We start from the raw sequence: 27,314 nt of genomic DNA, 5'->3' as shown, positions 1-27,314 counted from the left end.
ACTTAAGCAAACAAGTGGTATGCTTTAGCCAAGTTTATGATTTCGTACTGGGCAACAAGTATGGCTCTCCTCAACTGCTTGCAACACACACCTTCCCTTACAAGTCATCCTTTACTCCAGCTGCGAACTTTCCTAATTCATTCAAAGTCAACTTTCAGGAGAGGGTAGGGTGGCACACATCTGTGATCCCAGCACTTGGGAGGTCGATAAAAAAAAGGATTATAAGTTTGAGGCCAGTCTAGGATTTATCACGTGCTTTCAAGACCCGCCTGGTCTCCATAGAGAGACCTTGTCTCAAGAAAAAAATAAACAGAAAATAAAACAAACAGCCAACAAGCACTTACAAACCAGTGTATTTCTTTGCCTGCATTCTTCCATCTGCTTGGAAAACCCACCCCCTCTCAGCCAGACAAAACCTATACTGAATTTCAGGACCTAATGAGCTCAAATGAGTCCACACTGTTGAAACGTCAGTGCCCACCCAGGCAGCGTTCAGATGGTGCCTGCAGAGGGCCAGCCCACCCATCAGCATTCCAGGCCGGCTGCCTCCCTCACTGGATGTGAGACTAGAGGGACAGATGGCTTCCTGCACGTCAAATCCCCAGCCCAGCTTGATGATGTTGTACCTGTGGCCACTTCTCACTCCACGAGTTCCTGGAATCCCAAAGGCATCATAAACCCTTGGCTCCTGGTCCAGATGGGTTAACAGGGGTACTTAATCTCATCAATTTTAGAAACAGTCCCTCACTAAGACACGTTAAAACAAGCTCTTGGCTGAGCTCGTCACAGAAAGTGAAGGGCACCTGTCTGGAGCAAGTGTGGCACCTGGCAAAGTCAATGACCTGAGCTGCAAGCCGCACAGCAAGTGACACCCTGCCAGTCCCCATTTTCTCAACACCAGCTCCCAAGATGTCACAGCACTCCTCTTTGGGGTAGTAACAGCCAGGTACCCAGGTGCTTCGAGCCTTAATAAAAAGCTCTCTCTATAGACATGCCATTAAAGCCTTCTGAAAGGCACACACAGAGGCAGGGGTGACCCTGGCAGTGACACCAATGGGCAGAGAAGCACACCTGCCTTCTTAGCCTTTCTGCCAAAGCTCCTCTAGCTGAAGTAGCAGAAGGCTCTCCAGCTTCCGCAAACTCTTCTAAACTTTCAGTCTTTAACAATCGCTGGACATTTTACCAATGCCAACTCTCTTCCCATTGATGTCAAACCTGTCAGCTAAGGAACCAAGGGACCATGTCTATGTCCTTATGTGCCCCAGGTTCTAGACTAATGACTGGCACAGGGTAGATAATAAATGATGGCTTAAGCGAGGCAGACAGTGAGACGTGGCACAGGCTTCAGGCAGCAGCTTCAGTGTCCTACCCTGAGACGTGGCTCAGAGCTGGCTGCCTGCTACAACAGTGATGACAAGCAGACGGTCTGTGGTTGGGACCAACCCAGCCACAAGGTCCTGGAAACAAGTGCTGGGGAGAAGGAAGCCTGGTCTCTTCACTGTGAACTCTAGGAGGAGTCTTGGGTGTGTGTAGAGGGAACAGATGTTGTTGTACAATGGGAAAGGCTATACCAACCCCACAAAGGGAGGAAGGGGTGGGGACAGTAAAGGGACAATACTGAGACTCTATGAGTGGTGTGTCTTACACACAAGCTGCCAAGAGAAGAACAGAGGCATTCCACAGAAAGGATGGAGACTTTCTCACCGTGTGCATGTATGTGGTGTGTGCATGTGTGGTATGTGTGTGGTGTGTATGCATGTGTGGTGTGTATGCATGTGTGTGTGCATGTGCAGGGGGACATGTGGAGCTCTGATGTTTTGTGCACATGTGGTATGCATGTATGCATGTGTGGTATGTGTGTGGTGTGTATGCATGTGTGGTGTGTGTGCATGTGTGTGCATGTGTGTGTGTAGGTGGTGAGTGTGTGGTGTGTGTGTGTGCGCGGTGTGTATATATGGGAGTGGTATGTGTATATGTGTGCATGTGTATGCATGTGTGCATGTGTGTGCATGTGTGGTGTGTATGCATGTATGGTGTGTGTGCATGTGTATGTGTGTATATGTACCATATGAATACTATATAATATGCACATATCCCACAGATGCTTTCTAAACATGTAAGTAAATCCAACCATACAAAGACTCATGCTGCTACACACCGAGATGAACAAAAACCCTCCCTGCCTCTGTGACCCTCCAGGGATGCCCGAAGAGAACTTCCTTCCCCATTACTGATATATCAAGCCCTTTCTGGGACTCATACTGATATTTCGGATAAACCTGTTGGTGGGAATAAATGGTTATTAAAGTGGGACTCCAATGAATAAGCTACACGACTACATAAACCTTGTTTCCGCAGAAAACCCACTAACATCCCACCCTTCCTCTAAAACTTATCTGTGTCTCTTCTCCGGGTGATAGTCCTTTGAAGAAACACTGTGTTAAACGACCTAAGGGGAACATCAGTAATTGTTTGGTGAGCTGTTTTCCTTGTAAGAAACAACCAAAAATAGGCGTATGGCCTGACTTATCACCTTCATTTAACAGCCTTGCTTCCTGGAAGTCCCAGAAGGCTTCATAAGCTGTGTGCACGTGGCTGGGGCTGCTCTGTGGGCGCTGACGACGCTGCCAACACCTTTCAGGGTGACTTTGCACACAGTCTTCCTCTCCACCCACTCCCTTTCCCAGAATTTAATATCCACAGCCCCTGAGGACTCTTACTTGCACAGCTTATGTCAGGTAATCCCTAAATGGGATGCCGGGCTGGACATGTTCAACCCCCGTGGTCATTTCCCTACCTGGACATCTCTGCACTTGCTGGTCTACCTGCTCTGTGAACATTTTCCAAGAGCAGCTCCTGGTTCCAGACATACCCCTTTAATTGTGACGGCCCCATAGACACAGCCATCTAATAACTCATTCACTCAGATCCTTAAAAGCACGAAGGATCCACCCTCTGTTCAGTTACAACTGGCTCTGTTTCTTCTTGGGACTGCCTTTGTTAATTCCTTTGTTATGTGTCACAGTGTCAGGAACATGGTAAATATTCCCCGGTGCTGCTGAGGGAAAGCAGGAATGCCTTGTCTTGCAAAGGAGACTAGCAGTCAGGCACAAATCATCTGTTCCTCCTAGAGCCGTGGCCATGCCCACCGACTAACATGACAAAGTACCCGCCATGTACCCAGCCCTGGGTCAGGCATCATCGTCTTAACTTGGATTTACCGTATGGATTTCTCAATCAAGGATGACAGACTGTAATGTCTTCTAATAAATAAAAAAACATTTGGATGTTCTAGCTTTCAGAAAATGGAAAAATGAATGGCTGTGCCAAGTGCTTTTTTTTTTAAAGGATAAAAAAATAAAAAATAAAAACCCTCTTCATTGCAAGCAATATAGGCTAAGAGGCAACACCCTGGATCGACACAGAGTCTGATGTTACTCCTGGTCATCCAGGGAAAGGATGTATTCAGAAAGCAGGGCCCACCCCATCAGCTCTAGAATAGTGCAAAGTAGCAAGCTACTTAACACACACGATTCACCCCTGAAGGGGTCTCTCGGGATAGCACTGCTGAATTTAGCTGCACCTCAAAGCATCCAGGGAGGAGGACTGGGCAACAGCCAAGCCACATCAAGCCATAGGCCAGAAGCACAGGTTCCTGCCAGTATCTCACAAGCGTTCTAGGTTGCATCCCTCGGTGGGACGGTACCAAGCAACATCCTCAACTTTCCCCTTTCAGACCAAGGGAGAAGAAGATCCCCTGAGAACACCAGGGGTCACTTAGCCTACTAAGGGTCATGTGAGAGGAAGGTAGGTCAGACTTTGAATTCTCCTACCCCTTTAGGAAGGGTGTCAAATCCAGAACATTGTCAATGTTTAGACACATCTAAATATCAGTATCCCTTCTTGCTATGCTGGACATGGTGACACATGCTTGTAATCCTAGAACTCGGGAGGCTGAAGCAGGAAGACCATGAATTTGAAGCCAGTGTGGGTGGGAGGGAGGAGGGAAGCAGAGAGCAGTGGACGGGAGAGAGAAAGGGAGATGAATGGGGAGAGGGCACTAGCTGGAACGAGTACAAGCGCAAATACACTCCTGTAGGGTGGAGCCATCAATCAGGCTCCATAGGAGACCCGAAGAATAAAGGCAGAAAAAAATACAAGTTACATTTCTGAAGGTTGCAACTTAATCACACACTTCCAACCTGCTAACATTGTATATCCTCAATTGAAACTTCCGCCAACAACAAATGAAAGGCCGTAATACAGTTAGCCATCAGTCACTTTGAGGTGCTATGTGGGTTGTCCCTTTTTTTTTTTTTTTTTAACCTGGACATCAGTATGAAAACCAGTTGACCTGGTGATGACCACACCAGAACTCTAAAGAACCTAGAAAGAGATCCCACTTCATGGCACAGGAAATGGGCCAGGAGGAGTAGTTGCTGATCACAGACAGAAGGGCAGACAACATCCAGAGTCTTAGTGGCACCAACCAGTGACCAGTCCCAGGCCAGTGAGAAAGACCACTGACAGGGGCTGCAGACCCGAGCAGTGCTGGGGAAGATGGCAATGGGCCAGCAAAACCAGGGCCAACCAAGAGGCCCATATGGCCCACAGCAGGAGTCAGCATGCTCGAAGAAGTCTGGAGGCGGAAGGGGAGCCTTTCAGAACCAGCTAAACTAATCCTTATTACAGGGGCTAAGAGGGACTCAGCAATTTGTTCAAGGTCAAGAAACAAGTGAGGAGAAGGAATAAGGAGCGATCCAAGCCTCTGGTCTTAAAAGACAGTGAGAGGATTGTTAGCACGCGTTAGCTGCCTGTATCAACTCCTTCCCATGTACAGAGATCCGTCTGAATGATGTGTGAGTTTGAGTTTCAGCAGCTCTGTCACTTACAGTATGACCCTGAGCAATTTATCTCACAGTGCCTCGGTGCCTTCATCTAATGGATGGGGATAATAACCGGACCAATCTGCTGTGGTTACAAAGCCTATTCAACAAGTCAATACGTGGAAAGTGTAACGCCTGGTACGAGCTAAACACCACAGAGGAGGTGGGCAGGGGTTTTCTAGAGAACTGTTATATTGGTTGCGCCCGGCCCTCAGTGTATCATAGTCAGCAGTTTTCACCATTTCCCTCCTATACCCAGGACTGGGGCTTCTAGGAAGTCACATGGCTCCTCCCTAAACATCTGAGGCCAACCCTAGTCTGGTATTAATGCTAAACTGCCCCAAACAGCGGAAAGGCTCTGGTTAAATGCTTATCTACGATCCCTCTATCACCACCCCCCAGATCCTCTGTTGGAGATTCTAGATTGTGAAGCCTCAAAGCAGAGTCACAAGCCTTGACGTCTCATTCGCCGGTCTGTCCTACTTGACCTCCTTGGCCAACCTTCCCTGTGAGGTTCTCCGAGACTCCGAGTCCTTGGTCCCCCATCCTTCTAACCTCATTCCATGGGAAGGCATGATGTCATTCCTCCTATGTGCCAAATTTGGTGGATTTAACACAAAACCAAGCTGGCAGCTTCCACCGTATGCCCACACTACTCCGTCCTTCAGTGCTAACTGATGCCTCCCACATCCAGCAAGCCCAGCACTAACCCACTGTGCTTACTGCCTCTGACCATGCCCTTTGCTCCATCACTCACTGGGAAAGCCATGCTGCCATCTATGCTGCGTGCAAAGTCTCTTTGCAGACTAGAACGCCCTGCTCATTGGTGTGCATCTGAGCGTCCTAGGCATCCGGCTCAGCCGCAGACTCAGATCCAGCACATTAGACTGGATCAGGACAGTGCAGGCATGCTGTGGTTCCAGGCCACAATGGAAATGTATATGCGCTGACTGGAATGTTTGCATTTTAAAGATAGTCTTTACACTAATGACAATCCTCTAAGAGAGACATTCTGCCCATTTCCCAGAGATGGAAAGTGAGGTTCCAAGTAGCAAAGAAACTTGTCTAAGGTCCAGAGTGCAGAAGGCAGAGTTCAAAGGAGGGCTGGTTTCAACGCCTAAACCCAGTACTTTTTCTCCATGTAGGTTATTTTTAACCAGGAGCTGGGGTGGGATGGGAAGGGTACCATGTATAGAGACAGTTTTTAAATCATACGTGCAATGGTTTGTCTGTAACAGATTACTGCAGCCCTCTCAGGTACCATAACCAGAGAAGAGATGGGCTGGGCCTGTTCTCAGTAGTGGAACACTTGCCTAACACACACGAAGCCTTGGCTGGGACGTCCACCAAACACTTTTCTTTCCTTTCCTTTTTTTTTTTTTCCCCAAAAAGTCGCCCAAGGGAGCTAACGAGATGGCTCAGTAAGCTAAGTGCTTGCTATGCAACCAAAAAGGCCTGAGTTTGAGTCCCAGCACACATTTGTAACCCCAGCACCAGAGTGGCAAAGACAGCTGGATCCCTGGGGCTTGTGGGCCAGCAAGACAGACAGACAGACACACAGACGCACGCATGCACTCATGCACACTCAGAACACGTTAAAATAGCCACTGGGAGTAAGTTAACTCTACTGATCCAGACATTAGATAACACTGAGAAGAAATGAGACACACAGAAAACTTCTCCCTACATTGTCTGGGAACTATGGGGACATTCTAGAACCGCAAAGGTTAAGAGGACTGACTGCAGGAACCGTGTTCCACACTACAGCACTCCTCCCAAACCCTGCCTGCACCTCCTCATCTCTGTTCGGACCATGCAAAGCCAAGGACTCTCCCTGAGCTCCAACCTCACTGACTCTATTCTGTGGAGTCCTCTAGGGCCCAGGCATGTGTAGTCCCTCTCCAGCCTATTTCCCGGGCTGCTCTTCCACACGATGGCGTCTCCTGGCTCCTACTGAACAGGTACCACCTTCACAGCAGTCTCCTACCTGGCACCCCTTGGGGAGGGAGGCGACAGCCTCTGAGTCAAGAATGTCCTCCTTACCTGCTGACCTCAGCACTTGTTTTCAAACCCAACTTTACTGTACAGTCAAACTTTAGTGTCCCAAGCCCGAGGGCGAGCGTGTGAGGGCTGTGTTCACCACGAGCCTCCACACCAGGCCCACACTTTCCTCTCGTCATCTTTCTGGTTTGCAGCAGCACTTCCCACCTCTACTCCCTGTTTAGCAAGCCAGCTCCCACTCGGCTCTGCTCGGCTTCCAATAGGATGCTCGTCTGGCTCTCTTCCCAACCCTCTGATGACTACTTCTAGAACTTTCCCTTCTGACCTGCTGCCAACTCTTTCGCCCCTTTTCTGTGAAGGTCCTAATCCTACATCTAATGCACCTCGTGCCACCACACTGGATAGAGCTCAATCTGCCCTGCTCCCCTCACTTCAGAATCCACGGCACTCAGAGGCCTGATCTGTGTAAATGACACGGGCTCAGGGTCTGCTGAGTGGACGAATGAGCTGCAAACCATGCGTGTGTCACTAGCTGCTTGGCTTTCTTTCTTTCCTTCCCCCTTTCTTTCTTTCCTTTTCCTTTTCCCCCTAAAGTCTTGAGAGGGCAGCCTAAGCTAGCCTTGAACTCTCAATCTTAACTGCCTCTCTAAAGCTGAGATTTCGGCTAGCAAATCTGACTCCATTTCCATCTTCAAACCGTTCATCCCGAGGCAGGACGGGATGCTGAGGTTCCCTGAGTGCCCTCTAATCATGGCCTCCCAGGGCCCACCACCAGATCCTGATATATCTGCAGCCCACACGAAACTAACGGGGATTCCTTACCCTGGCCCCCAGGCTGCAGCTTGCTCCAGCTTTAAACAAGAACAAGGGAGAGCCATTTCCAACATATTCTTGGCTCATGGTTGCTTTTAAGGTCTGAGAAGTAACCTATCCGGCAGCAAAGTGCCTCCATGTCATTTAGATTCCATGGCAGCACGCCTTCTGCAATGAACCTTGAACCCTCGAGCACAACTCTGCTCTTTAATGTTCTCGGCCAGATTCACCCGAGACACAACAGCATCCGATGCACGGTCCCTCGGTCCCCTGAAACATTCCAAGTGATGCTGACACATCCGCGTTCCAACTGCTCACGAAGGTGTGAAACAGGCTGCAGGTAGAGCCTTGGAATGCTTAAACTTGAATCATGCCCCGTAGCGACTCCATCCTCCAGCACAAACACTAGGGAGCACCGAGTGAAATAAACATTCAAAGAACATCATAAACACACGCTTCCATTGTCTTGTCTCCTGGAAATCACGCCGCCAGTGTGTGACGCTGGGTCTGTGTGTGCTCCTTTCCAAAGACTACACTTGGGGTGTGTGTGTGTTGGGGGGCAGGGGTGGTAGCCCAAGATGTAAAAAACAAAAACAAAAACAAAAACCCACCACCAACTCTGCCAACTCCAGCATTTCGTCTTTCCCGGAAGATAAATTATTTAGATTTTTTTTTGCCAGCTCGAGTTATTTTCCCAAAGCAGAGTCAAACGGCCTAGCAGCCCTGCCTTACAGAAACCAATGCAGTTAAACCAAACAGCTATGAACTGGTCCTGACAGCTTCCACCAACTTCATTTGATAAAGTGAGACACAGACACACTCCGACAGACCAGCCCACACTTTATTCACTGCCAGACGCAGCGCCAAGCCATACATATAGATTCATCTATAGGGAGAAAAATCAGCTCGGCAGTTCATCACCAAAACCAAATAGCCATATAAAAGCCGCCCAGCCCGGCTGCTTTGTAAGGAGTGTCACTGACAACTACTGCCCCTATCCAGCAGGCTAATAAGAATAATTATAGCCAGGGCAGGCATTAATCAGCTTGGCAGATACAGGAATTCTGTTAACAAGACTGAAATAAGTGCCAAGGAATCTCTGAAGACCACAGCACTTCAAAGGCTGTTTAAGCTAGAGGGATTCACGCTTGCTTCTCCTGCGAGCCTTCCTCCTTATGCGGTGCCCTGTGGAGCAGCAAGCTTCATTTGAGCCCTATTCCTCTGAGCAGGCAATGAGGACCTGCAAGGTTGTCACATCTGAGAGGTGCACGCTGACACCATTACTCCCTTCTGCACTGCACCTGGGCCCCACACACCCCGGATCCTATTTTTAATTACGGCTTTGCATTCTAACCACGATCATCTTTTCTTCATCTAAATCTCAAACAATGGGCAGCGTGCGGGCGGGCACAGTGAACAACGGTCAGCGGCTCCTTAGCGCTGACATGATGGAGTCCTGTTCTGACTGAACAAGTTGTTGCACAATTCCGGGTACCTGATTCCTCATCCATAAGAAGAAAACAACTGAGCCTTTCCCAAGATTTGAATGACTGACAGATCCTGACACTCAAGTGGTAGCTACTGGTGCTCTGTGCCTGCCAGGAGCAGAGGCCTTACAGAAGCCACCAGAGAAGAGCAAGGTTCAGGGTCATTCTCTAGTTACCACCAAGTAAGTAAATAAAGGATAAAGTTTATCTTGTGTCACGCATCCTCCAGGAGACTGCTTGGTGCCTCCAAACCCCAAGTCCATCCTTCTGTTTTTCATGGTAGCCGGCAGATGGCTGCCAGGTTCCGCTGTGTTCTCTAGCTTCCCTTGCAGCTAGTATGACATGGAACTAAACTGTCTCCAGTGGAATACACATGGAAATGACGTCACTTCCGAGCTTTGCCCATGAAATATCCATTATACCATCCAAGCTGCCTCCCTCCTTCGTGGGGCTAGAAGAGTAAGGACGATGGATACGTGATCCTTTAAACCAGGGGAAGGGGTCACCAACCCGGGGACCAGTGGGCTGTGTGAAACAAGGGCCTACCCAAACTGTCCGCCAGAAGCACGCCACTGTGGTGGTGGTGGTGGTGGGGTATTGTCTCCTATTTTACCCGGAGTGTGCAATTAAGGCAGTATAGCCTACCTAATTAGCATAATACCCTTTTACAGAAGCTGAATTTGAAAATATAAGTGTGATACTGTTGTCATTTAAAAGCTATCTTAGTAGATTTGCATTTTTTAAAAAGATGTAGAGAATGTATTAATGACTCTCTTGTCTACTTACTTCCCACAAATAATAAAATTTAAAAGAGGACATATCCATTTACATGTTCCCAGTTAGTCAAACGCATCCTGTGTGTCATACAGCCTAATATTAAGAGAATAGAGGGCTAGCAAGACCAATAGGACCCTGCCTCTGGAGGGTAACCAGGTGAGGATGTAAGACCTGGGGACAGACAATGACATTGGTGTCATGAACAGGGGCCATGACATAAAACAAAGGTTGCCTGGCCACCCACAAGGTGCCAACAATTCACAACTCAGCCTGTTCCACACCTCCCTCACACCCCCTACCTCTTCAGTCATCTCCTTCCCTCCTCCCCCAACCCTCCTCCCCCAACCCTCCTCCCATCTCCTGGAACAACTTGGTGCCATTTCTGCAGGAGGGATGCACTTTACTCACCCACACTATGCTTTCCCCAGAGCCCCGGGACGCCCTTCTATCCTTTCTTCCAAAATTCTAATTATTCTCAAGGCTCAGCTCACATGTCACCTCTTTGGCAAAAGCAACTCCAACCCCCAAGTCAAAATGAAGCCCATCCTTCCGGCTTCTCCCCAGTGCTGAGCTGGGGTCAGGGCTTGCACTGTTCTTACCACTATTTTACACAGCCCAGTCAGCCACTCTGTGTGGTGCTATACTTCTGTCATTTGCTGGGTGGGACTGAGTGGGTCTGGCCCACTGGTCAGTAGGCTTAATGAGAAAGCTTCAAGAGGAAGTGAGCTTCAGGGGCAAAGGGACTTACGCGGGGAAGAGACGGGGTGAAGGAGGGCTAGAAAACTCAACAGATTTCATGAGGAGTAGCAAAAAGGTGCTTAGAGAGAAATCTCTAAAGCAGAAAGAGTAGAAATCAAACACAAGAGGCGTCTCCTGAGAGAAAGATAACAAGAGTTCAATGCACACAGGTGGGGGCACCGAATCATCCACTGGAAAAATAGCGACCTTAGAGGAGAGCTGGAGGAAACCTGTCAAGTGAGGGGTCAAGCTGTCTTCGTGGGGAGCCTCCAAGGCCTTGGCTACAACGGGAAAACACAGGGTGGGTGAGTGGAGTGTGGGGCTTTCAGAAGGATGGACACAGCTTGAACTTGTGCTTGGGAAAAGGTACAAAAAGGGATGGGGTTCAGGTGGAGCCCACAGAGGGGTCACCCTACAAGCGGCAGTGACATCACGATTCCATTCTGGCAGCAAGACCTGAGAGATGACCATCTTGCTTATCAACACGCTCCCTTTCCACACTCAGAGTGTGTGGAAAATGTATCAACACTGGAAGGATGCCTCAGAGGTCAGGCTGGAGCTGCACTTGGTGAGGTATCAAGGGACAGAGTTTGTAGACGGCACATCAACCATTCAGAGAATTGGTGGGTGAATCTACACTGGGCAATCACACCCAAAAGTCTTTTAAGTCTCATCAAGGTTGGATGCATGGGTATACCACCATGATTTTCCCTAGGCTGTGCTCCCCCACAACCCCCCTGACCCTGGGCTGTTGGTTGTGGCTTGTTTATTTGTCTGATATGATGGATGGAATCCAGAACCCGGCAAAGCTACACAAACACAGAGCTGCAACCCCAGTCCCTCAAGGGCATCCTTTTTAAACTTCTACCTCACGCTACCCTCTTAACTGGTTCATACATAGCCTGACCACTCTAGGGAGAGTCAGTCACATAAACCACAAAGTGAGTAGCAGATGGGAGTGGTGCCCTATGCAATCTGTGCCACCAAAGGCCACGGCCCTGCTTGACCCAGACATATAAGTCAATTAAATGGTGGGGACTATCCCCAGCAATGTGCAACAAATACACAACTTACAAGGACAGGTGCCTGGCAGGGGAAATTTAAAGGGGACTAAGATCAGAAACCGCAGAGGACCACTGGATGTTTTCTGCACATGGGCTGTAGCTGGAGGATTTTGTCTAGGTGAGTTCTTGGAGGGAATCATTGCCAGAAAACCCCTCAGAGGTGAAGTATCTTAGTAGCAGCCAGAAAGGCTAGTTTGCAGGCAGCCAGGACTCATGGGGGCTGGGACAGTAATGTCCTAATGCCAGCAGAAGGGGAGTGGTGGAGGGAGGTCTCCACTGGGACCCTCACACCATCAGAAGTGCAGTAATTTAGCCTCTGTGCAGCTGAGGCCTGGCTGGGATAGACAACACATACTATGTGCTCTGAGAAAGCTTGAGATTTATCTTCTGCAGGGGCTTGGAAGGGAACCAGGGCTGGGTCTGGAATCCTGCTTGTCCTAGATGACACTGGTCACAGGGATCCAAGCATATAACCACACTAGGGGATCTGCCTTCCTGAACCAAGGCAGGCATTAAATAAATACATCAAGTGACTGGTTAAGATCACCCTGTGTATCTACGTGAAGACGGTGTCTGTGTAAGGCGTGAATGGAAAATGGAGAGAGGAGGGGGAAGCTCAGGAAAGATTCCTTGGGTGGGTGAGGGGATACCGAGCCAAACCACTGAAAGGCACCAAGGATTTCCAGAGGGTAAAAGAGAAAGGGCCAGTAACAAGGGAAGTAACAGGTAGAAAAGTTGGAAAAGCTGGGCTCTCGGGTCTTTGTGTATTAATCCGAGGCTAGCCAGCTTCAGGAGACGCTGGAAGGCAACACTGAGGCTGATTTGGCTAGATGGCAGGGATGGTACAAGATTGTCACAGTAACGCTGGGCTACCCAGTGACCTTCGTGGAAGGAAGTTGGATTCTCTTGCTTCCCTGGAAAAGCAACTCAGCATGGGCTAGCGAGTGAAGAACGATCCCGACCGGCCTCGGTTATGGCGGGACACAGCAAAGGCTCACATTTCCGCCCAGCCGGGCACGCGGGTTGGGGCCGCCCGCACCTTCCGGGGCCGGGAGTTCAAGGTGAGCCCGGCTCCCGGTGGCCAACAGGTAGAGAGCGCTGTGGTAGAACCGGCCACGAGCCACTCCCCCGGCACACGTGAGGACCCGGCTCGGTCAGGCCGGGCGGCTCCGGATACCCAAAGCGCGGGCCCAGGAGGATGTGCACCGGGCTCCGATCGGCCCCACACCGCTCCCCTCCCGGCCGGCGGCCCGGCGCTCGGGATCCCGGTCTCCCGGGAGCCGCCCCGGGCACCTCGGGTGCCCCAGGCTCCAAGCGGCAGCCGCGCCCCCCCGGGACCCAGCGCCCCGCCGCGCCCCACGCGCACTCACCCAGCGATAGGAGCGCCAGCAGCAGCGGCCTCGGCGCCGGGCGCCCCATGCTCGGCCGGCGGGAGCGACTCTCCGCCTCCTCCTCCTTCCCCGCCGCCGCTCCTCCTCCTCCTCCTCCAGCTCCGGCTGCTCCAGAGTCGGCTGCTCCGCCGGGCCGCGCGCCTGCTCCGCTCTCCCCGCCGGCCGAGCGAGCCCAGCGCCGGCGCGGACGTGCGCACCTGGCTCGTCGCGGCCCTCCGCCTCCTCCTCTCCCGCCCTCCGCCAGCCGCCGGGCCCCGGAGCCGGCCTCGTCGATCCCAGGGCGCAGCAGCCCGGACCGCCTCCCGAAAGCAAAAGGGAAGAGCCTTAGCGTCCGCCCGCCCGCGCCTCCCACCCGGCGCTGTGCCAGCAACAAACACAAACTTTCCCAAGCCCCTCCCCGCTCCAGGTAACGGAGGAGGCGCCGGGGCCACCCGCTTAAAGGGGAGGAGACGCCCGAGCCCACCCAGCCTTCCCCTCGGGCCCCCACCCCTCGAGAAACTTTCCTCCGACCTTTAAAAGTTGGCCTGGAAGACTTGTCTGGAAACCTCATCGTTTGGGCCCTATCCCGGGACGCCCGACATTCCTTCGCGGTGGAATCCCCACGAGTGTCTCGCAGCCAGCAACCCACACGTACACCCTCTGGTCTCCAGCTAAGCATGCCACCAGCCACCTGCTTAGCCCTTGCTAAAAATAATTCCACAGATAGGATTGAAAGAGCTTCAAAGGCAGTGAATTCCCACCCCCTCATGGTCCAGAGGCCTGATGTGTGCTTGGGAGAGTTGGCCAGGGACTCTCAGCCAACCATCAGAACCAACAAGGCTCTAACCCACCACCCTGTAGTTGGGTGGGCCTGCCTCCCTCCTGGCCCACCTCCCTCCTCTCCAGGGTCCCTGTGGTACTAATTAGAACAACTTCCAACGAAGGTACCCATAAAAAAGAAAAGAAAACCCACACCATCTATTATTAGCTGTAGTGCTTCAAATGGTATGTCTGCCGCCTGAGACTATATTCATTGCTTAAAGTGGACACGACTGGGTTTCCATTAAAGACTCTTTTTCCTCCCACAATAGAGTTTTGTGCTTTGGATTTGAATACAAAAGACCTCACAGCTCTGGGGGGGAAATCAGTGTTCCTTGTTTAAAGCTTGACAAGGATGATTCAGACACTCAAAAAGGCTCTCTGGTATCCAGTGACCCCCCTCCCTTCCCCCGGCCTTTCATTAATATATGTGAAACAAATTACAGATGTTCCTGGGAAAACTGCCCTCTTCGGCGCAGAACACCAAGCTTGCTCTGACTTCCGCAAGCGTTTCTCATTTCTGCTAACTGACATGTGACTGACTGGCCAGGTGTGAAACCTTCCGAAAAGAGACTCTTAAAAATTTATTTCCAGTCAGGCATGACGACCTCCACTGCACTCTGTACAGAAAGGCAGGATCCGTTCAAGGTCATCCTTGGCTTCAAACAGAGATCAAGGCCAGCTTGGGCTTCATGAGACCCTGTTTCAAAAGACCAAAATAAATAAATTCCTGGCGGCTCAACAATGGACATTTACTCACGGCCACAGAGCAGCAACAGTTAAACAGTTCAAATGGTATGGTAACTTTGGTGTTGAATATATTTCACCTCAAGAATATTTTTTCTTTTAATTTCCATCTTGCCATCAAGCCTTTCACAGAGTTTCCCCCACCCCCACCCATGCCCCTGTTGTTTCTTTTCCCAGAATTTCTGTAGGAAGTTTAATTTTCTTTTTTTTCCTCTCCATTCTATCAAGCCTGAATACAAGTCCAATGTTAAGTTCTGAAATATGCTGGAACTACAGGAAAACGTAAGGCCTGGCTCTCCCAGAAGCTCAGATTTCAGCTCATCAATCTTTCTGCTTTCTTACCACCCAGAATGCTTAACGTCTGGGCTGCACATTTTGGCACTTGATCACAGTCAGCTCAGCACACTATGTATATACTGCTTCCACCTCTGTCTAATAACTGGAGGACCTAAGAGGCTGACACATTGTCATCTTGCTTCCCCGCATCTGGAGAGGAGTTCTGGACCCTTTGTTTAACAAACAAAATCTGGACCTTGGAAAGCCCTCTACTTGCTGTCAGAGAAGAGACTCTGAGCTAGACCCTGGAACCGCGGCCATGAGTCAGTTGCTGCCACTGGAATGCTTCTAGCCTACAGAGTGATTTAGTGGGTGTGGCAGCAGGTGCAAAGTCCAGTCACGACCCACCCAGGAAGCGGTCACTTCCCCAGTGCTTAACTGTACAGTAAGAATGGCAGTTCAGGAGCTCGCTAGAAGGGAGGTATATGGAGGGACTTACAATAAGCGTACACATATTGTGAAGGGGGGGAGAGGAATCCTTCTCTTCTCCTATGTCAGCACCCAAGAGTTATTAAACTAATGGTACATTTTATAATCATGGTAATAACTGTGGTGAACAACTGAACTCGTAGGAATAAGTGAGACTATCCAGGCAAAGCCAGTGCGAAGAACACTTAAGTGGATCCAGGCTGTCAGCTGATTGACTGATTGACAACCAGTCAACTGTATCACGAGAATCCACCGATGTAGCAAAAAATAAGCACAAATTAATGACACCAGACCCTTGGTTCTATTACCAGCGTTTGCTCTGACTACCAATAGATACAATGTTTCCCACTAGGAAGCACCGAGCCTGCTGCAGAGGCCCACAGTAGCTCCATTCATCTCCGTGGGAGCTGCTGATTCCTCCATGATGACAGGCATTTATTTGCCAGTGAGTAACTTTCTACACAGGTACGCCTCTTGCCCCAACCTGTGGCTCTGTTTGTTCCTGTATAGGCTTGCCTGAGGCAACCAGACTCACTTTCTAGTAATCCTAATTAACTCTCCCCCACCCTCAAGGTGGATGAATCCCAGCTTGGGTTTCACTCAGTGACCTTCAAGGACACCATTCCCAACCACTCTTTATTAGTGCTTGATAAACATCTGTTTGCAGCTGTGGCCTTTGAATACCCTACAAAGATCCTGACGTTCTGAAACAGGTTTTCTTATTGAAATCCAGCAAAACAGAAGAAAAACACTGTATCGTTCAACTTTGAGAATGAAAATGTTAAAATGTTCCCAAATAAGTGAGTTTACTCATTTTCCTTAAGATTCATCCAGATGTGGTAAGTTTACCCTATACATGGTCTCCAAATGACTTTGACCTCCATGGCAGTACGTCTTAGGGAAAATAGTGTATTTTGTCAAAACATTTTAGCCCAGCAATCACATTCATTCAAAACTGTCTTCTGTGTCTGGAGGTAACATCCCCATCGAAATTAAGGGATTACTAATCTAAGAGAAATGTAAGGGTTGGGGACATTGCTCAGGTTAGACACTTGCCTACCAGCTCATTCTCCAACAATGAAGAGATGGCAGGAGGGAGGTAGCATACATGATAGAATTAGAAAATATAATTAGAGTTTTAAAGAGAGAGAGAATAATGGAGAAGGGAAGCCCACTTCACGAAGGGTGAGAGTTGATGATTCTGTAAGCTCTGGTAAGCCTGGCTGCCCTCTGACAGACAAGGGAAGGGGTCGAAGCAGTTGGCTCGAGGCCTGCTCCTGCTTTGTGACCCCTCCTCTCCCCCACACTGCCAATTCTTATCCTTTCTGCTGCCCTAAAAGACCAAGGTGGGAAATGTTCAAGATGATGTTCTTAGGCATCATAGGAGGAAGCCCTACCATAAAAGCAATCCGAAAATGTGAGCCCCAGTGTGGTGTCTCTGTGGCCCTGGCCCTAGAGGAACTCCTCAAACAGTAATAGAGAAGAGAGGGAAGAAAGGAGAAAAGGAGGGAGAGAAGGAGGGAGGGAGGGAGGGAGGGAGGGAGGGAGGGAGGGAAGAAGGGAGTGAGGAAGGGAAGGAAAAAGGGAAGGAAAGAAGGAAAGACAGAAGGAAAGAGGGAGGGAGAGAGGAAGGGATACCTGGTTTGTACCCAAGGCTACCCTTCTGGCCCATGTCTTGCCCTCAGCTGAAGCCAGGCAGAGAGCTTTCTGTCTCTCGGGACAGTCTTTCCCCTGGTTGTGCACATGTATGTAAGGGGCAAGTAAAGGGGGGCGGGAAGGGTGGGTGTAATCTTTCTTTCTCTCCTTAGCCTGTTCTTACTAACCCTCCGGGTCTGTCGTCAGCTGTGGATGTGGAGCCTCAGTCCCAAGCACTAAGTCTTTACAGTGATATTTACAAACCAGTCACAATGACTGTAGGATCACAGGCCAAAAGACAGGGTCTCCATTAAAATCTGATTTTCAAGTAATCAAACAAGACCCTTTTAGTAATATGCCCTAAATATTATATAAAGCACAGTTAAATTGAAAAGTCAAGGTCCATTTGTCTAAAACTCCTATTCAGCTCAGAAGCCCATGGTTTTTCTTGCCTGAGCCTGTGGACCCTCTTCCAGAGAAACACTACCTTATATGGAAACAGGCCCACCGAAGGATTGGAGAAGACAACGGGGAACTCTGAGAAAGCTGTCTTCAGATTGTGTTTTGAAGTTTTGTGTTTTAGGGAAGGAATCGTATTTGTTTGGACTGTTTCAAGGAATCACTGGTAAAAAAAAAAAAAAAAAAAAAAAAAATGCCAGGAGAACCTGCCTGCTTTGTAATGGTCAACACTAGTTCAAGTGGAGCTACCCTCATCTCTAAAACACATTCATCCTAAAGTTTAGTGCCCCCCAGAGAAGCAGTTTGCAGCATTTGGAGGAGCCACAGACCCACTAACTGGGAGGATGTCCTTTCCCTAAAATGGGCGGTTCATCCAAATGCAGCTTACTCTTGGAAAGTTCAGCCTTCGTTCTAACTGTTCCTTCTTTCACGTAACAAAAGCAAGGAGGGGCTGGGCTGTGCGTGTCCTGCAACTTTAGACCAGACGAGCTCAACTGCAGATGCTACTGTTTTCCTGGGAAAACGCAGGTCTACCTTCCTTGCCACTTACCTGCTGACTGCCAAAGAGAAACCATCAACTGCTGTCGTAAAACACAAAAACACGTTTTTCAGTACACATCTCCGAAAAGAAAAAAAAATTAATTGTTTTTCATACAGGGGACGTGTATGTAGCAGTCGTGTATGGAGTCGCAGGATAGATGTATGTGGCAGTCGTGTATGGAGTCGCAGGTGTATGACCGTGTGAGAGTACATGCCCTAGAGCCCGGAGGTGTCAAGTCTTCTCGAGCTGGAGTTACAGACAGTTGTGAACTGTCTAATGTGAGCTGAGAATCAAACCCAGGTCCTATGCAGCACTGAGCCATCTCTCTAGTCCTCTGTTTAAAAAATCTAATTTATCATTAGCATGTGTACTGCAGTGCAGTGCGTATGAAAGCCAGAAGACACTTGTAGAAGGGATCCACCGGCTGGTACTCTGTTTTGTCAGTTTTGAGGTCAAGCGCCTTTGTCCACTGAGCCATCTCCACATCTCCACATTCTTGGGTTCTTTGTATCTCATTTTTCCCTTTAGCTCAGCTAGCCCATCACTTGCAGGGCTACATCGTCTGTCTTGGAGTGGTTGGTTTGCAGCCAGTGATTTCATGGGGACTTCTAGAATAACTTCTCATTCCAACCGTGGCTAGGTCCACACCTTATTACACAGAGCTCGTGAAGTCTGAGGTAGGATGCACAGTGACTTTCTGGAACGCTTGAGGTCTACTTCTGAATCATAGGCAGCTGCCCCTCACCAGGTGGTGTCAAGTCTTCCCTGACTGGGATGATTAATCTGCAGAACAAATGATCTTATGCTTAACCCCACCCCCGAGAACAGCCAACATGCAGAAGGTGATTTCAAACGTACTGTCTCACAATATTTGTTTTTTTTAAAATTCAGCGGAGAAAAACAATATTTATGGAGGACTACTTGGAGAAAATGAAGCCTGTACATTCCAGAATCCTAAGATCGTCCCCTGAGTTATGAAGGAAATAGACTGTCAGCTAGCTTACCACTAGGATACATCACAACGGCGCCCCCATAAAGCTGCTTTTACTGATTGCTCTTTGTCATGATGCCATCAGCCCTTATTGAGGGATGTCCTATGCAAGAGCCCTGAGCACTTTGTCATTGTGCTGTGCACAGGACCGGTTTACAGATGCTCTCTGTCATGCCTGGCAGCAGCCTCTCTGCCTACAACGATGCCGAAATTGTATTCTTGTCTCAGCTTCTCAGATGCTCTTTTGTTAGAGACTGACTTCCGTTCACCTCTCGGACTCTGTAAATACTGTAACCGTTGGTGTTTTCCTTTCCACGGAACACAGAGCTTAGAACACTTGAGGATGGAAGCTGTGACTCCCCACATAGACAGGACCCCCCACAGGTCCTTCATCCCGGCTCCTCCTCACCTCCCCGCCCTTATTTGCCCTCCCCCTCGCTTTACTCCCGGTTCCTTGAGTAGGTGCTGGCTGTTTTGCTTTGCTCCTTATTATCAAATCCAGGCCACAGCTCCTGCCCTTCAAAAGACATTTTAAATCCCAACTCCTCATTTGCAGATGACATGCAGTGAGGTAATCATCTTGCTGAGCTCGCCTTGCCTGGGAAAGGCTGCAGTGAGTGGAGGCCTGTGGGGTCAGAGCACGGGGTCCCTCATAAGGCCACCAAACTCTAGACAAATAGAGCCTTGTTTCCAGGAGCAGCCAACAGCACTTGTGCCTCTCCTCACCTAGGAGCGTACCAGTCATCCATCTGCAAGGGATGAGTAAATATTAGGAGTAGTTTGCTTTCTCTAAGTACACAGTGTTTGAGGAACTGGAGTGGCTCGAGTGCCCAGCCCAATGGGTGCCAAGTTAGTCCAATCCCACACTACTAACTGCGCAGAATCGGGACGGTCTGGCCAATGTGAAGCTGCCCAGAACTCCCTTCTACGCCATGCTGACTCTGTTTGTCCTCTGCCTTGGCAGTGCCTCTCGCCCTCTTCACATGGCTCCAGACACTGATGTGCTTGAGTCTTTCCTGAGGAAATGATCTCAGAAATCAGCAATGAGGTAACAGAAAGCAGGGCAGGGAACCGGAGAGCCAGTGAGGTGTGCTATGGAAGTTTGTGCTGCTATGGCTCCCACCATGGAAAGGGGCCCCTAGAGGTGTTCCTGGCAGACTTTGACTCCCTCATCCCCACTCTTTGCACCTGAGGTTGGCTCACAGTAGCACTAATTCATTCATTCTCTCTCTCTCTCTCTCTCTCTCTCTCTCTCTCTCTCTCTCCTTTTCTCCCTCCCCTCCCCCTCCCCCCCCATTCTCTCTCTCCTCCCCTCCCCTCCCCATCGCGCTCTCTTCTCCCTCCCCCCTCCATTCTCTCTCCTCCCTCCTCCACATTCTCTCTCTCTCTCTCTCTCTCTCTCTCTCTCTCTCTCTCCCCTCCCCATGTGCTCGCTCACTCTCTCTCTCCCTCCCCTCCCCCTCCCCATGCTTTCTCTCTCTCTCCCTCTCTCTCTCTCCTCCCTCCCCTCCCTCCCTCCCTCCCTCTCATCAGCATCCTCCTGAGCACAGCACCCAGAAGTTGCCTGACCTTGTCCACTAAGGTGGTAGAAGAGGCTGCGTCCTAGGCCTCTGGCACCATGCCCAACACACGATAGGGCAATAACTGCTTCGGGTCCAGCTATGAGTTCTGTTTTTATCATTTTTTTATAGACCAGAGTGTTACATGCATGCTCATTTGGGAGGAAAAAAAAAATCACCCGAAATCACTAATATTGCCCAAGCCCCACATTTTAAAGATGAGGCATGTGCAGCTCAGTAAACCTGGGCACATTACAGTAACTGCGGGATATCTAAACAAGTCCACAAAGTAAGCCAAAGACAGACCAGGGAGTCAGTCAGCTGGAGCTGCAGTACGAATTATTAACACTTCAGATGGAAAGTTTGACCCACTCTATGCTAGATTTCCAAGAGGAAACTGCTTGAAATAAATGAACTTGGAAAGTTCCTGAGCTCTGATTAAGGAGGTGAGCAATATGAGAGAGGTTTTCTCCTCTGGGAAGAGATTCCCCTTCCATAAATATGGTGGTCTGAATGAGAATGGACCCCATAGGCTCTCATATTTGAATGTTTAGTCACCAGGGAGTAGCATTACTTGAGAAGGATTAGGAGGTGTGGTCTTGTTGGAGTAGGTGTGGTCTTGGAGCAGATATGGCCTTGTTGGAGGAAGTGTGTCACTGGGGGTGGGCCTTCAGGTTTCAAAAGCCCAAGCCTGTCCCAGTGACTGATTCTCTCTCTCTCTCTCTCTCTCTCTCTCTCTCTCTCTCTCTCTCTCTCTCTGCCTTCAGATCCTGTAATCACATGGTGCCTGTTTGTAAAGTTCTCAGCCACATCTCTTGGTACCGTGTCTGCCTGTGTGCTGCCGTGCTCCCCACTGTGACGACAGTAAGCCAAATTTCTGAAATTGTAAGAAACCTTAATTAAATGCTTTCTTTTATAAGAGTTGCCTTGGTCATGGTATGCCTTCGCAGCAATAAAACAATGACCAAGACAGCAAGCATGCCAAGGTAAGCTAGCATGGATTTCGAGGGAGTCCAAACTCTCTGAGAATTCTCTTCCTCCAACCTGTTTAGCCAACAATGGCAGCATAGAGACAGCAGTAAATCTGTTTGCAATAAAACATAGGTTCTAGGGTTGGGGAGTTAGCTCAGTGGTAGAGCGCTTGCCTAGCAAGCGCAAGGCCCTGGGTTCAGTCCCCAGCTCCAGAAAAAAAAAGACAAAAAAAAAAAAAAAAAGGTTCTAGAATGTTCTACTGTCTTAATAAATTATAAGAGCCCTCTAGAGTCTCCCACCTCCTCAGCTTCCTGGCTCATTCCTACCTCTGCATACCCTTGCACTGCTGTCTTTAACATGTGTATAAGACACATAATCCCAGGAACTTTTCAACAGATACTGTGAAAACCAGAGGGTTAGAGGGCTACTGCAGGGGTGGCAGAGACAGGTGGACCTAGGAAGCTAAATGGCTGGCTGGCCTGGCCAAGTTCCTGAGCTCCAGGTTCAGGGAAGGCCCTGTTTCAGACAGTACGGTGGGGGCTGGAGGGATGATTTAGTAGTTTCGAGTGCACGCCCTGCTTCATTGCAGAGGTCCCATGCTTGGTTCCCAGAACCCACGTCGGGCAGCTCACAACTGCCTGTGACTCCAACTCTAAGGACTCTGGCGCCCTCTTCTGGACTCTGGGGTACTGCACTCACACATGCACGTACTCACGCAGAAACACACACACACACACACACACACACACATAATTAAAAATAAAATAATATGTGTTATTTTAGAAGAAGAACTGTGGAAAACACAATGTCCATTTTTGGCATCTATATGCATGTTCGTACACACATACGGAAACACACACATACACATGCACACGCATCAAGATCAAAAGCCTACCACTTCTCCCTGTACACCATCATTACAAGCCTAGGGAAATACACAGTGATGGTGTCCTGGGAACTAGTTGTTCCTGCCAAATGAGAGGGGTAGGATTTATTTGAACAGACACACTCATACTGTTTGTTTTATCTGCACAGACGAGGGTCAACAGTACTGTAGAAAAGAGTGGCTGGTTCAGTCTGATGCCTGCTGCGAAAGCATTCAGGGGGAGGCAGATACCGGGCTTCGTCTGTGTGGCCCATCCCCCAATGTCTTTTGACATTGATCTGAATGGAACCATGATGCCAAATGACAAAGACAAATGGTAAAGCTCTACCCCATCCCTGAAGCCACACAAAAGAAGCTAAGAGAACAAAATGTTGCATCTCATGGCCTTGGGGATCATCCACCACCTCAGCTAGTTGGGTAACCTATCCAACCTTGGTTACCTTACGGTGACGACTGAGGAAGGGTGACGTGTATAATAGGAGCTTTTGCTTTGTGAGTACTTGGGACATTAAGTATGGACAGTTCCCACTGGGGCCAGCTTTCCTGCTAGGAACATAGTTCCCACCCCCTAGTATTGGCTGGATATGGTTCTTCTTGACGCGGAGTTGAGCAGAAGTTGTACGTATTAAGATAGTCAAACTAAGAAACAGTTCTTTGGCTTCCTCACACCCTTTCCCCTTGTCTACTGGGTGGAACCTGAGGCCCAAGATGACAACCCGTCAGAGGCCCCAAGAGTCCACAGAGAAGAAAGCTGGCCCTGGTCAAGAATGCTGGGACTGTCACTTGGGGACTCGAAAGTTTTGACCATGGTAAGCACCCAAAGCCCAGGCTCACTTCTTACAAAGCTACAGACACCCTGAGTAACACAGCTCCCGGGTTTTCTTACAAAGCTACAGACACCCTGAGTAACACAGGTCCCCAGGTTTTCGGAACAGGTTCACTTGTCTCTATTCAAGGGACGTTGGCTCCATTCCCGGCCCAGGGTATGATCCCAAACTTTTATATACCTGAGCACTCTAAATGTAGATTTTAATCCTCATTCTTTACCAGTGATCGGCTTAAGCACGGGCATTGGAGAGAATGCTGGCACTGAGATTTGAGATGTCTCCTAGGAAGAATTCTTAGAAAGACCCTTGCTTTCTGTTGTACGGCCTTTGGCTTTCCTACATCCCTTGGAGTTTTTCTTTGTTTTGTTTTGTTTTGTTTTGTTTTGTTTTAGCGAGGGGGGGTTCTTCTTTTTCATTGTTACATATGATACAAAACAAAATCTATCTGTTTAAATGAATACTTTGATGAGTTTTGACAAATGTCATCTTACCACCACTATAAGGAAGAGTCCCCATCCTTCCCTGAGGTTTCCTGCACCTGCTAACAAGTCAAGGTCCTCTCTCTACACCGATCCCTGATAGCTTGCTTGCTGTCATCTGGCCTTTTGCCTTTTCTAACATTTCATATAAACTGACTTATGTAGAGATACTTATTTTTTTAAGTCAGGGTCTCACATGGTCTCCTAGGCTACCTCAAACTTACTACATAGCTCACACTGACCTAGAACCTGGTGATCTTCCCATACCCCTCCTGGAGGTTCACAAACGCTGTTCTGAGTACAGCAGGCTGCTCCGCATTAGTGCTGGGAACCCTTCCAGCCTGCAGCCATGATCTCTGGTTCAGCCAATCACTGGTCATTGCAGATTTAGCTTCCTTCTACTTTTAGCCTATTAGGAACCAGGATATCAGGAATCCTTGTGAGTAAGTTTGTGTGGGAACACATTCTCTCTCTGTCTCTGTCTCTGTCTCTGTCTCTGTCTCTGTCTCTCTGTCTCTCTGTCTCTCTCTGTCTCTCTCTCTCTCTCTCTCTCTCTCTCTCTCTCTCTCTCTCTCTCTCTCTGGAAAATTCCTTGGGCATGGAATTATAGGACCATATAGTAGACTTATATTTAAATTTATAGACACTTCCCCAAGCTTGCAGCTTCAAATACTTTAGCATTTCCAGGGGAATACATGAACATTTTCGCTCTTCTGCCCTGTCAACACTTGGTCTTGTCAGGTAGGTTTAAAGGACTCTGCAGTAGAGGGTGGTATCTCACTGTGGCTTTGATTTGCATCCCCCCTGTGACTAATTATATGTAGCAACTTTTTGTGTGCTTTTGCCATCTAGATATTTTCCTTAGGGAAATGTCTGTTAAAATATTTCCCACTTTTAATTGGTCTATTATTAATAAATTATGAGTTCATTATATATTTTGAATATAAACCATTTGTCAGGGAGTTGGAGTGTAGCCCAGTGATAGAGTGTGTACCTAGCACGCATTCAATCCTTAGTACTGGGGAAGACTTATCAGATACGTTTTGCAGGTGTTTTCTAGACTCATGCTTGTATAGATATCCTGTTTGCTTACCTGTGACTTTACATTTAAAGAGAAAGTTGAAGGCTGCCAAGATGGCTCAGCCGGTAAAGGAGCTTGCTGCTAAGCCTGACAACCTGAGTTCAATCCCTAGGATTCACATGATGGAGTGGGAGGGCTGATTCCCGGGAGTTGTTCTTTGATTTTCACATGCATAGCATTCATATCTACATGTCAAGGGCATACACACACACGTGCACACACACATACACATGCATGCACATGCAAGCACACACATACCCTAACAAACATACACATACACACACATGCAATACACACACACACAGGGCTGAGTATTGGGCGGTGCGAGAACACAAAGTATAGTAGATACTCTGTAGTTACTGTTACTGGAGTACTTGAAACATTCACCTTTAATGTCCTTGGAGAGGATGTTTACTTTTCTCTTTTCGTTTACCCTGTCTGCTCTTCTGCCCCTCCTTGGGTGTAAATTTGCTCTGTTTCATAGTTCACTGAGTTGTCATGGGCTTTTACCTATCCCCTCTACTCTAACCTGTGTTTCCGAACTGCAGCCTCTAACAGTCGGCCTCCACCTCCGGTCAGGAGGAGCAGAGGCTGCACACCTCTGCCTTGTCTCCTCCCTTCCTGTGCTGTTCTCATGTTAATTTTCTACATAGATCTCAGACTGTGTGAATGTTATTTTTGTTTTGACTAGTCCAAAAAAAAAATCGGAGACTTTAACACAAAAGAAGGCTTTTGTAACCATTAAAATGTTTTCCTTTCCAGAGCTCTGTTTCTTTGTGTAATCCCCAAATTCCATCTGCTCACTCTCCTTCTGGTTGAAGAATTTCCTTCAGCTCTTGTTTGCCTGACGACGTCTTTGTCTCCATTTTTAATCTATTTCCCCTGAACATGGAATGATAGTTTGTAAGATTGTGTATATACATGCATGTATACATAGATGTATATGGCTTCTTTCCTCTCAGCTTTCTGAGGACATAGTTCTACTATTTTCTAGCTTTGGGGACTTAGGACAAGAAGCTATGTCATTCTTGTCTCTGTCCTGTCTCCTTGCTCTTTGGAAAATCCTCACTTTAAGTCTGCTATACAACAGGATCCTCTGAGAACTTTCAACATCTTGGTCAAGTCAGTTGGGCTGCTTTCCAGAGTCCATCACGAACCATCCTGTTGGCTGCTGACATTTTCTCATAGAATATCTTGTTTGACTTGGGGGACTTCGCTGAACCCTTCCCAAGACTCCAGCCTCTCATCCCAGGCATGTGTATGCGATTCTGTCCTAACTTCAGGTGGCTTCAGAGTCTCAGGAGGTGCTAAGAGTACACAGACTAGGGAACATGTGTGCACGTGTGTGTGTGTGTGTGTGTGTGTGTGTGTGTGTGTGTGTGTGTGTGTGTGTGTGTGTTTGCAAGCATGCAGGCATGTGTAGGGGAGGCCATCACACACACTGGGTGATGACTTCCAGTATATTATTTAGGGGTCACCCATGCTTCTACTTCTGCAGGCGACCCCTCACCCACGCCCTGTAAGTTAACCCAATAAACCCATTGATTTCCCAAAGTGAACTTTAGTGGAGTGTTATATTGGTTTGTCATTGGGAATTTATGAGGAGGGGGTAAACAGTGTTTAAATCTCCCTAGGGAAGGAATTTTCCAAACAAAGTCTGTTTCTAGTGCCTATTCCTCTGGTATGGGTCGTATTTCCCTGCTACTCGGCGTATGTGACAGCTCTTGGTTGCTAAGCATTACAGCTGTTACTGCAGATGATCTGAACTCGGGTAAGGGCTGGATGGACGGCCGAGTTGCCTGCAGGTCAGCTCCAGATCCTCTTTAGGATTGTGTGTTGAGTGTTGTTGAGAATGATAGCCCTCACTGTAGAGTTAACCGAAGCTCTCTTTGAAGGTGTGACCCTTCCAGGCCCTTTGAGAAGGCTCAGCTCTCTTTTTCACCTGCAGGAAAGACAAATGGTTCTCTTTCGTTTGAGAAGAGAGAGATGGTGCAGAGCACCGTTCTCCATGAGACGTTGTCATTTCCTAGTCTATGTGGTTTCAGCCGGAGTTGGCACAATTTCACATTCAGCCAAACATTCCAGCCTTCCCTTTATGCATAGTCCTTGGATTTTTCTTTCTGGGAAACATTTCTCCAGCTCCCTTCTCCACACTGGGACAGTCAAAAACACATTGCAAAGAGAGCGAGAAAGGACTTACTTACCCTCCCCCTCCAACCCTAGAAGCCTGAAAATGACAGAACTGTGTATAAATACTCTTAGAACTCAGCTACCGTGCTCCCCTGGAGACTTTGCACCTCTCTGTAGGTATTTTCTTTATGAAGAGATCCAGGGGCTGGAATGTTGTATGTTGCCCTTCAGTTGGGGTGACTCTGTGAGCCCCTGCCCAGGAGTTGCCTGCTTTGTCTGATTTCCCA

At 48.7% G+C, this 27,314-nt stretch overlaps 1 protein-coding gene across 1 annotated transcript in view; it reads right to left on the bottom strand.

The window, feature by feature from the left end:
- Ptgfrn (prostaglandin F2 receptor inhibitor) overlaps nt 1-13,185 on the bottom strand; it is a 71,050-nt gene extending 57,865 nt beyond the window's left edge. The window contains exon 1 of the mRNA XM_032896933.1: nt 12,888-13,185. Within this exon, the coding sequence (XP_032752824.1) occupies nt 12,888-13,185 (298 nt within the window). The remainder of the gene's footprint in view (nt 1-12,887) is intronic.
- Nucleotides 13,186-27,314: the final 14,129 nt, after the last annotated feature.

Source organism: Rattus rattus, chromosome 3 (assembly GCF_011064425.1).
Source record: "Rattus rattus isolate New Zealand chromosome 3, Rrattus_CSIRO_v1, whole genome shotgun sequence".
Taxonomy (NCBI): Eukaryota; Metazoa; Chordata; class Mammalia; order Rodentia; family Muridae; genus Rattus; species Rattus rattus.
Note: the sequence above shows the minus strand (reverse complement) of the source record. Positions and strands in the feature narration are given on the sequence as shown.